The sequence below is a fragment of the Clupea harengus genome, chromosome 9 (genome assembly GCF_900700415.2).
Source record: "Clupea harengus chromosome 9, Ch_v2.0.2, whole genome shotgun sequence".
Taxonomy (NCBI): Eukaryota; Metazoa; Chordata; class Actinopteri; order Clupeiformes; family Clupeidae; genus Clupea; species Clupea harengus.
Genome location: NC_045160.1, coordinates 6,208,264 through 6,220,484, shown reverse-complemented (window position 1 = coordinate 6,220,484; position 12,221 = coordinate 6,208,264). Strand labels below are relative to the sequence as shown.

General features: G+C 44.0%; 1 protein-coding gene across 1 annotated transcript in view; it reads left to right on the top strand.

The window, feature by feature from the left end:
- Window positions 1-472: 472 nt before the first annotated feature.
- megf6 (multiple EGF like domains 6) overlaps window positions 473-12,221 on the top strand; it is a 37,046-nt gene continuing 25,297 nt past the window's right edge. Inside the window, exons 1-3 of the mRNA XM_042708798.1 lie at window positions 473-512; window positions 1,870-2,047; window positions 2,296-2,405. Coding sequence (XP_042564732.1) covers window positions 473-512; window positions 1,870-2,047; window positions 2,296-2,405 — 328 coding nt within the window. The remainder of the gene's footprint in view (window positions 513-1,869; window positions 2,048-2,295; window positions 2,406-12,221) is intronic.

Below are 12,221 nucleotides of genomic sequence, written 5' to 3'. Positions count from 1 at the left end.
TTTTAGGTTATAAACAATGACACCTGGATTTTTAATCTGGTCGGTGATCGTGTCGCTGGGAACAACTATAGACACTGAAACTTCTGCGGATCTCCAGCCAGACATGTAAGTCAAATTGATTCCGACTGACACTGTCATGTCGGCTCAAATCCATTTCAAAGTTTGCAAAAAATTTAAATCACAAGACAAAGCAGCCTATTCCGTGTTAGTCTATTAAGGCTCACATCAGTTATCGGTGGGTAAGGAAACAAAGCGGTACAGCTGGAACTAAACGGGAGAAGTGTGGTGGACCTGATGAACTCTAACGCAAGGCTACCTCTCTACACTTGTTAAGTTTTCATTTGGATTTCAATTTACAGAGTTTACAGTGAACGTGAAAACATCAGTAGTTTGATAGGTTATGGATCCATTGGTTTGGTTAAAACTAATTCGAGATACATAATGCCATGTAGTCACCTGTCCATTTTGACGCATGTCTTTAACCGCTGGGTGTCGCTCCAACGGCGGATGTGGTAAATTATATAGACTACTGATGTAACACTCACATTCGTTTAACATATATTCCTTGATTTCACCATTTTTTCATATGGAGAAAGGCAATTCTGTCACGACATATTTTCTTGTCACATTATTATCACTTTCCCTCTTTTTGCCACTTTGTTTTTTTTTGCCATATCCTGTGGTAGATCTGCAGTTTACTGTTCGGTGCCACATGTTGCCAAGGTATAGCTCTGTGGCAAATCCAAAGGGGGACTTGACCAGAAAATTGGGTTTGGCACGTCACATAATCATGCCGAATATTACAGATTTTGTGGCTTAATTACATCATTATAGTGCTACATTTATGCTACAATATTTTACGCATAGTATGTGCCAATAGAAACTGGGCATGCCACTGGAGGAAAATACAACATGTCCATATTGTTATTTAGCCTCAAGACTGAAGTTTGTTTCTTGGGTGAAAACATAAAAATTTGAAGGCCTCCTTAGTTTCTACTTTTGTGGTATAACACAGTAATAAAGAGATTATAACCCAATGTATATTTTGGAGTTTATAGGGTAATTTTGTATTAAACGGCCAGTCAAGGTTCTTGTATGCTTATTCTACATAGTGTGTGTCAGAAAGAGAGAGAGAGAGAGAGTATGTGTGTGTGATTGCTGTTCCCCAGACACTGTTGTGGTGTTTGTCTCTGCTCCCCTGCTGGCTTAAATTGCATGCACCTGTATGTCATTACAACTCCTTAATGGTGATGTCAGCACTCTCACCCAGATGACCTTTGACCCCTGACAACTGCAACCCCCCCCCCCCCCCCAAAAAAAAAAAACAACAACACACACACCTCTCTCAGTTTTTCTCACAGTGTGAGAAGCTGAGTTTACAGAGGATAGTTTCCTTGGGAATGTCATTTTTTCTTTGAGTACTTTTGGAAGCAGTGGAGAGAATACCAGGAGAATTTCATATTTGTGGCTCCTAACCTCCAACTGTGGTGAAGCTCAAACAATGACAGTCAAGGCAGCTCAGTCCAGAGATGACGAGCAGTTATAACTTATAACTGTTATAAATTTGAGTGTAAATATAACTGATCTAATAGTACAACGCTTTGGTCACATCTCTACCACATTGGCCTGTTTAATATTCTTCTTCTTCTTCTTCTTCTTCTTCTTCTTCTTCTTCTTCTTCTTATTATTATTATTAAGTATGTTCTGTCGATGTTGACTCACATGTTATGCTTTGATCAGTCAGCAATTGATAAACAGTGAGATCTTACTTTCCCATTTCTCTCATGCCTCTTTTTTTTTGCCTTAATCTTGTCCGTGTCTCTCTCTCTCTCTCTCTCTCTCTCTCTCTCTCTCTCTCACACTCTCTCTCTCTTCCCTCCCTCTCTCTCTCCCTCTGTCTGTCCCTCCACAGGCCGAATGTGTGTGTGGATCAGGAGCTGTCCATGCTGGGCCTGAGGCAGCCGTGTGTGCAGGCTTTCACACGCATGGTGAGGGTGTGGAAGCAGGGATGCTCAGGAAAGAGCTGGTGTGCTGGCTATGAGCGGAGGTGAACCACACACACACACACACACACACACACACACAGACACACACACACACACACACACACACATACATACATACACACACATATACACACACATACATACATACATACATACACACGGACGCACACACACACACACAAACACACATGCAAACAAACACACACAGATTCTCATACATATATGAGATATTCAAACTTTCACTGGTGAAATCTCTCTCTCTCTCTCTCTCTCTCTCTCTCTCTCTCAGGACAGGATACTATACAGCCTACAGGCAGGTATACAGTATGGACTTGCACACTGTGTACCGCTGCTGCCCTGGCTGGATGCGGCGAGGACAGGAAAAGGGCTGTTTGCACAGTGAGTGTGTGTGTGTGTGTGTGTCTCTGTGTGTGTATGCAAGGGACAAGGAGACTGGAGATTGTGTGTGTGCATGTTCATGTGAGTGTGTGTGTCCCTAAAAACTCTTTTTTCATTGTTTGTTTGGTCTGTGAGGGTTTTTATGTGAAAGGTAGGCTTACTGTAGAACACATCCCCATATGCGTTAATCTTTCTATTTCTGTGTGCTCGCGTGTTTGTAGGAGTGTGTTCGCCAGACACCTGTTTTAATGGAGGCAGGTGTGCACAGACTGGGGATCAGGTGTGCCAGTGCCCTGAAGGCTTCCAGGGAACCCGCTGTCAATATGGTAAGCAATATGTATGTGTGTGTGTGTGTGTGTATGTGTGTTCTTGTGTGTTTGTGTGTGTGTGTGTGTGTTGTCCACTTAAATGGCTGTCAGACTCTTAAAAAAAATATGCACCTGTATGAAGAGCTTGTTGATATTTGTGTGTGTGTGGAAGAGTGGGTCAAGAATGGATGCTTCTCTATGACACAACCGTAGCCCTTGTGGTCTCATCAGCATGATGAGATGAGATTGGTCTGTCATTGGTATGTGATTGGTTGTGTATGTTTGTGTTTGTGTTTGTTTGTTTTCTCTGTGCACAGATGCCTGTGTTTGTTTTCATTTGAAAGCTGTGAGAGGGCTTCCCTACTTGGTTTAATTCTCAGCCCTCTTCCCTTCTATTCTGTTTTGAAAACTGGACACACACACACACACACACTTCACCTCAAAGTAATACATCTGTTAACATCTCCTGAGATCGCGTGAAAAAACTTGAATGTATGGTTAGTATGGTTGTGGTTTGCAGTGTGTGGCTGATGCGTCTCCTCCTTATCTCACCTCAGCTTTATTTCCTCTCTCCCCCCTCCTTCTGTGGAGCATGTGGGTGTGAGCTTTCACAACTCTCTCGCTCTTTCTCTCACACACACATACGCACATACACACACACACACACACAAACGGGCACAAAGGCACACAGATGCGCAAACACATACACACACACAGACACACTGTCAGGACATGACAAAGTTTTGGCAAAAACGGGCAGACAACGGAATCCAAATAACCGTGAATTTATTTACAAGTGAATGAAGAAATAAACGAACGCTCAAAAAATAACGCATCAGGCAAAAACACCAGGCCCTGAGAACAGGCCTCCGCAGCCTGGCGCTCTCTCCCGAACTCTCACTCCGGTGAGTAGCTAACCCGACGGTAGTGGCGCGGGCGAGGCCCGATGCTGGGTTTAGCGGCAGCGAGGTATAAGTGGCGAGACAGCCAACAAGAATGAGCAATCCCCAAAGCACGGCCCAAGGTGATGTAATCCGCCTGCTTTTAAAGGGCCGGGACTTCTAACCGTCCAATGGAATCAGAGCCCCAATCAGCTGCGCGCCAACCCGCCTGTAAAACACACAAAGCACAACAGAAACACGGGCAAGAATACATATTAAGACCCACAGGGTCGTAACACACACACACACATAAACAGCACGGACAGCAAGAATATATATATATATAACACACACGGGCAAACACTCACATTCATGCGCACACACGAGCACATGCATTTACGGGCACACACACACACGTGCACACACACACACACACACACACACACACATTCATGTGCACACAGACACACAAGCACACACACAGACACACACACACACACACACACACACATACACAGCACGGACAGCAAGAATATATATGTCTTGTGGCAACTTCATGTCAGATCAATGAAGATCAATGTCATACACAGCATCCAAAGGAAATGTTATGGTATGTGTAAATAAATGGATAAGTGTGCTTTTGCTAACATGTATTGTGTGTGAAGTAGCCTCACAATATAATATATTCAGTAATGCTAGTCTGATGTTTGTGGAGTGTTTTCCATATCAGTAATGCTAGTCTGATGTTTGTGGAGTGTTTTCCATATCAGTAATGCTAGTCTGATGTTTGTGGAGTGTTTTCCATATCAGTAATGCTAGTCTGATGTTTGTGGAGTGTTTTCCATATCAGTAATGCTAGTCTGATGTTTTCCATTCCATATCTTGGCTAACCACGCCACACTGCAAACCAATGTGTGTTTTGATGGCAGAGCAAGAGTTTGGTTAAGAGAAATAGATTAATGATGGCCTAAGCACACTAACACACACACACACACTTGTGTACATTAGCTGGCAAAGGGGTAAAGCGGCCATATCAGCAAAGCACCAAAGATGCTGTCTAGGGGAAAGGCCTATTGGTTTGGATAACAGTGGTCTCACTAGGGACAAGCCTGGCGTCCATTCTAAGAACTTGACAAAAGCACCACTCTCAGTGCCTGTTGGTTTATGTTTGAATCTTCCCCCCTACTTTGAGGTGGATTCTGCTACTTGGTGAATCAAAGTAGCAGACTTTCACATCAGATTCCCCCGTGGTTCCGGACATGTGTCGAAATGTGGGGATATACTTCTGGCTCAGCGAGACCAGGTCTGCAGACACAGCAGATCCCCACAGTCATCTCAGACTTTCATGTTGAACTCGGCAGACTTTGAAGTCAGCGCTCTGTCCTGGAGATAGGCGGGCAGGCGCTGAGTGAAGTGGCGTTACATTACGGCATTAGCATTGTCCTCGTGAGATATGCCTGTGTCCCTGAACAGCCTGACACACACACACATACACACAGGCATGCACTCACATGTTCGCACACACACACACACACACACACACACACACACACACACACACACACACACACACACACAGAGATATGCACATACACACTGATACTCTTCCTCTCTCTCTCTCACACACACACACACACACACACACACATGCTTTTACGTTTTTAACGTCCTTGGAATTCACTGGAAAATTTGAGAATTCTCACAGCAATTTGAGTCGCTTTTCGCCACAAATATCAGCACAATCCCTAACCAGATCCTGGTGGGACAGTCTACTGTATCTGTGCTGTACCATTCTCTGGTTGTGGAGCAGTTCCTTTCCCACCTCTGGCATGAACCTAATGTCTTCATCGAGAGACCTCTACTCTCGATGTTCTACTACTTCTAATTCTCACCAACTGAGAATGACCTTAGAGGCTTCTTGTGCATTTGTTGTGAGATTTGAGACAGCTTTGAGTTTACTGGAGGAGTAGCTATGGGATGTCATAGTAACACTTCAGAAATGTGAGTCGGCCATGATGGATGCTCAGGTTGGTAGCCTGCGGATCGTTTTAAGAATTGTGCTCACATTCAGGATGTGACCACAGGAAACCACATTCTGTCTTGTATCCTCTCTCTCTCTCCATTTTTTTAAATTTTTTATTTTATCTTGTTTTATAATAGCACATAGGCTGCAGGAATTTGGAACGGGACACTTTTGTGAGAACATTAGTCGTTCTATGAACATAATTTAGCTTAGCTAACCCCTTAACGGTAAGCTGGTCAAGTTCAGTCAGTCTCATAGACTGCGTACTACCTAGCACTGACCACCAAGCAGACATGTTTGAGCTGTGATTTTACACAATTATTTTGCAAATGTATCCCTTCTTGTTAAAAGGCTCTATTGTAGGTGTATTAGGTCAACAAGCAATAAGCGTAATAATTGATGAATTGATCATTCAATAATGGAGTAAATGTATGCTTTATTTGACTGTGATCATTACAGCTTGTGAAAATGTTTTCCAGGATATTAGAGATGCATTAAGTATTAAAATAGAAGAAATTACTTTTACATTACATGTCAGCGAGAAGCTAGAAGGCAAAACACAGTTTATAGTGGAATAAACAATGTACCATTGAAAAGGCATGGCCAGCGTTGATGAATCTGAAGTATTTCCCTGCCACATCAGTGAGATGAGATTGACAGAGGAGAAGGTACATGATCAGAGGCTTGCGTCCTCTCCACTCCATCTCCACCCTGCTCTCCTTCTCTTTCTGGCCGTCCTGGTGGCTCACCTGTGCCCTTGAGGGTCTTCTGGCAGACTCTGCCTCCCCTGTTCTTCCGGTTGACATAAACCACAGCGCAGATCATGGCCATTAGCCCAGTGCCCATCAGAGAGGCGTACACTCGGTAGAATGGAGAGTCGATTCCAAAAGGACGCCTGTAAACCAGGTGGAATGCTCGGGAGGTACAAGGCAAATTTGGGTCCTTCTGCAGACATCGGTATATTCCTCTTTCGTTGGGTGAGAGGTTTGATATGATGAGTGAATTTTGAGAGCTAGACACGTCCAAATTGTCCACCTCCTTTCCTCTCTGACGATACCACTGAGTCATTTGGTACTGGGCTGTCAAATTAGAATCGCAGATGAGAACAACGCTCTCATTCTGAGAAAACATCACATATGTAGGCTCAAGGACAAGGCAGACAGAGAGCTGAGAGGTAATTTGAACGTTTGCAATTTTGCATTTGTAGAACCCGGAGTCGTTGGATTTTACAGATGGGATGACCAAGGAGTAATTTCTTGTTTCGATGTACATTCCTTCCTCTTGACCTTTGGAATGAATGATGTTGACAGAGGGGTCAGCAGAGAGATGTTTAGCTGGAGTTTCCCATTCCACCTTTCCCTTGTGTGTGACATCAACATCACAGGGCAGAATCACTCTCTTTTCTGGCCAGGCAAGTTGTGGTAACTTTAGGTAAAAGATTTCCCTCTTTTTTTCCAGTTCGAGCGAGATTTGTACCGTTTGTTCCCTGGCCGAGGTTTGTGAATAAAGAATCAACTCATAGAGTGTTTTTTCGATGAGATACTTTTCTCCCCAGGTCTCAACTGTGTACAATCCCGCATCAGCGTGGCAAAGATTGGTCAGTGTGAATGCAGCAGTGTCCTCTGAGGCGCTGTAGGATATTCTCTGCGATTGCGAAGCGGTTTCTTCTCCCGTGACATTCATCAGAAGCATGCGCTTGTCTCCCAAGGATCTGTAAAGAAAATGTGTTTCATTTCCCTTAGATATGACTGGAAAATGAACGTCTTCTCCTTCTTCTACACGAATCAACCCTATAAGCTCGGCGAATGATAGAGAGGTGCAATAGAAGGGCAGTGTGAGCAGGAAAGCAATCTGCTTAAATGTGGCCATTTTGTGTCTGTGCCTTTGCCCTGGCACCGTGCGTCTTATAAGTCCAAGCAACATGCTCATCGTTCTAGTTGTGTGTTGATAATCAAGCGCGCGGCATTTCCTGCCACCAGATAGCAGGAAGGCTGCAGATCAGTACCTCTGATTAGAGTCCCGAGAGTTTTCATTTTTATTTATTTGCAAAAACACTATCCACTACATTTAAAAGTCTTTAAGTCTTTGGCAGTATTTATCTGTTTAGTCAGTTTCAGTTTTGTCTTGAAAAAGGAATGAATAGGCTATATCATGAATTCTCGTTAATGATGTCTGTTGAAATGTCTAGTTTTCTGTCAGTTTTGAAGTCTTTTGACTTGAATACCCACTCAGCAGTGGCAGTCCTGGTCATATAATGTCTGAAGTTCAGGACACACACCAAAACGAAAGATGGCATCTTAGTGACACCTATCTGTCCCAAAGACAAGCTCAGAGTCCTGGTTGGCTGTGTCTCTGTGGCCCAAGCACAGGGAGCAGGGAGCTTGGTAGACTCCATGATTCAGGTTTGGTTCCGCCAAAGGTTGTTGATATCTGAGCTCAGCCGCCAATCAAATGACCCCCCCCCCCCCTCCCTTCTGTGCGACCTCCGTGTTGGTTGGCTGGGATTGTTTCTTGCTCAGTCTGAGCCCCCATGTTTGTATCCTATTTACAGAGACAGCACTGTGTGCGAAGTGTGCATGAGACGCAATTTGCTAAATTTGACCAAAAGTGTATGGGGTTACAATTGCAGAAGGTAGCTTTAAGGTGCTTATCTCTTCACACATTTGGCAGTGCATAATACCGCTGCTCCCAACCAGAATCAACGATCACTCTAAGCCAGGTGTGGTGCCGATAAGAGCTTTGCGGACAATCAACAGTTACACAAAAACAAATGCAAGCTGTTAGGTCTTTCTGTCAGTGAACATAGTCAGGGCAGTTGCCAGGAACAGTATTCACAAAGGATTTTGTCTAACCACTGGGAGTACTCCGGACGGAGTCGGGCCAGAAGTTTCTAAGTAAATGTTTTCTCCTAAATCCTGTTCACAATTCCTGCTGAGACCAACTTTTACTAAAGGAAAAGCAAGAACTCCTAAGTTAAGACAAAGACTCTGTTGCTGTGGCTGATGCCAAGTCTCATGCACGAGCTTGATTGCAATGACCTCTGTGATTGGCTGATAAGTGACAGGTCCGTGCTGGTGAGCAGGCACAGTAGGTTTCATGGCCTACCGCAGATATTGATAGATAAAAAAATAAATATGGCTACAGGCTACAAATGTAATAGTGACGTAAAACGCTAACCACAGACCTACTGAGAATCTTTGCTTAGTTTTCAAAATGTCACTGTATGATAACAAGTTTGTGTGGACAGCAAGGTAGTTACATTTTACAATAAACCATTCAATTCAATTCAACTAAATGTCAGCAATGAGCGGGTTGTTTCAATTAGTTGGTGGGATTAATGCATCCCTTACAAGCTCCATATAGTTTCCCTCGTGACTGAGACACCATGTTTTCAGTGATTTTGTATCTCCATTACAAAACATTGCCACATAGAACTTTTTTTTACCATTTGTTTGGTGTTTGGGAGTTAGTCTAGGTGAGTTAGGAGTCCTCTTGACCACTTCAGGCTTTGTGAATTACTCATAGTCAAAACAATAAGGAGTCCCACAGTTAAGACTGACATGTCCATTCTTTTTAGGAGTTTCTCTGCAAGTTAGGAGACACTTTTAGTCTTAAGATGCTTTGTGAATATGGGCCCAGATGCTTGAGTTATAACTGCTAGACATTAAAGACTAAAATAATTAAAGCACACCGTTTTCATATTCTGTACTTTTATTAGGGACAGCATCACAATACATACAGTGCAGCAGATATCAGAGTATGTGTGTCTCTCTCTCTCCCTATCATGGATTTACTGGGCTAATTCTATTGAGCAGAGCAATGCCTGACAGTGGAAACCCTGAGATTGCTTCATTACCCTGACTGTCAGTCAGCTACCTGCAAACAGCAAGAAACCTGGGGGTCATTATTGATGACCAACTGACCTTCACGGCCCACATCGCCTCTGTCTCCAGGTCGTGCCGCTTTGCGCTATACAACATCCGCAAAATCAGGCCGTACCTAACCCAGTATGCCACCCAGCTGCTGGTGCAAACCTTGGTGAGTTCCCGCCTGGACTACTGCAACGCCCTCCTAACGGGCCTGCCGGCTTGCGTGGTGAAACCACTACAGATGATCCAGAACGCGGCGGCGCGTCTGGTGTTCAACCAACCGAAAAGGGCACACGTCACCCCGCTACTCATTGAGCTCCACTGGCTGCCAGTAGCTGCTCGCATTAAGTTCAAGTCACTTATGCTTGCCTACAGAGTGCTTGCTGGTTCTGCTCCCACCTACCTAAATGCTCTTGTAAGGGCAAATGTTACACCCAGGACGCTGCGCTCGTCTAGTGAGCGTCGTTTGGCACTGCCGTCTGTGCAAGCACGGCAATCCAGACTATTCTCATTTGTAGTTCCACGTTGGTGGAACAAACTGCCTAGTACTACCAGAGCAGGGGCGTCCCTCTCTACCTTCAAGAAGCTTTTGAAGACCCAACTCTTCAGAGAGCACCTCCCTTCCTAACTGGCACCTGACTAGCGCTTAACTTGCACTTCAGCAGTTATATTCCTGCACTTCTTTTTCCTTTTTTCTAGGTTGTTGTTTTCTAATTCTCATGTAAAGTAGTATTTATTGTTACACCATGCTTTTTATTGCTCTTAGCTTGACTGTTCTCTCCCTTGTACGTCGCTTTGGACAAAAGCGCCTGCTAAATGACTAAATGTAAATGTAAATGTACCTGCTGTCATGCAGCGCTAACTTTGACTCTCTTTCAGTCAGCTATCTGCCGTCATGCAGAGCTAACTCTGACTCTCCTTCAGTCAGCTACCTGCCGTCATGCACTCTCCTTCAGTCAGCTATCTGCCGTCATGCAGAGCTAACTTTGACTCTCTTTCAGTCAGCTATCTGCCGTCATGCAGAGCTAACTTTGACTCTCCTTCAGTCAGCTACCTGCTGTCATGCAGCGCTAACTCTGACTCTCCTTCAGTCAGCTACCTGCCTTCATGCAGCGCTAACTCTGACTCTCTTTCAGTCAGCTACCTGCTGTCATGCACTCTCCTTCAGTCAGCTACCTGCTGTCATGCACTCTCCTTCAGTCAGCTACCTGCTGTCATGCACGCTCCTTTAGTCAACTACCTGCCGTCATGCAGAGCTAACTTTGACTCTCCTTACAATTTCTACAGCTGGTCCTTTCCAAAATTTGACCTTTGACCTCATTCCATTAGTGCACTGAGAGAAAGACATTTGTTATTTGTGCAGTATTGTGCAGTGTTCACTGCTAAGTGTACATCACAACCTTTAAAATATGACAGGTAGGAGATCAATTGTTTTCAGAGTTGTTGTTTTTTTAACCAGTGTTGTTGGACAGTTTGTAGAGTCAGTTGGAAGTAGGCTAATCTGTAAATGCCAGTTAAAGCAACGTTACACAATTTGCCACTTTTGGAGGTAGGTTTTAAAGGGAAATTAGTTGTAGTATCAGTCAAATTCATTTTGATGGTATATGTTCATGTGAAGGACAGATAAACATGTAAAAAAAATGCCACTAGCCATTCAGAATATGCACTATGTAGTTCTGTGTTGCTAGAACGTAACACCCGGTGAAAATATGAGAAAAGCTTTCACAGCACGACTATACCACTAGGGAACTATCAATCAATCAATCAATCAATTCAATCTTATATATACCCGAAGTCGCTTTACAGAGTCCAGAGTCCAGCAGTCATTCATACACAGTCATACCGGTGGTGGTAAGCTACCTCAGTAGCCACAGCTGCCCTGGGGCAGACTGACAGAAGCGTGGCTGCCAATCAGCGCCAACGGCCCCTCTGACCACCACCAACATTCATTCATATTCATACGATGCAATGCATGTCTTTATGATGGTGGGGGAAACCGGAGTACCCGGAGTAAACCCACGCAGGCACGGGGAGAACATGCAAACTCCACACAGAAAGGGCCTGGAACGACCTGGAACTATATCACCAAATGACACCAGTTAGCATGTTAGCAAGTATATAAAAATATAAAACATGCTTTTGTAATGTTCTCATGACATTGCATTCTGTGCTGTTTAATAGGAGTTCCTGTTAGGTGATTGTGGCTTTAGACTTAGTTCTGATATGATGACTTCCTCTGCTGAGCCAGCAGATACAGATCAGGATCTCTAGATAAGGGACCTTGTGGTTGACAGGTTTTTTCCTGTTAAAACGTACTCACTTCCACTGTGTTCCTTTCACCCTTTTTGCAAGTGGAGGATAGTGTTTGTTTTGTCATTACATTCAACTTTGCCATATTTAGAATCACTTACCGTGACATATTCATTTGTACTTGAGGCTTAAACAAAACAACAAACTGCCCTGGACTGTGCTTCACGAAAGCGTCGTTGACCAACCACCATGGTAAACATGGAGAGAGAGAGAGTTCCACTGGTTTGGGATTGTACATGCACACTCATGGACTTATTTTACTTATTAGCTCAACTGTTTTAGACAGGTGTGTGTGTATGTGTTTGTGTGTGTGTGTGTGTGTGTGTGTGTGTGTGTGTGTGTGTGTGTGTGTGTGTGTGTGTTAAATGCTGAATCAGGACAGCAAAAGGTTTGCTGAAGCTTTTCTCCAGCTGTCTCCACAAATA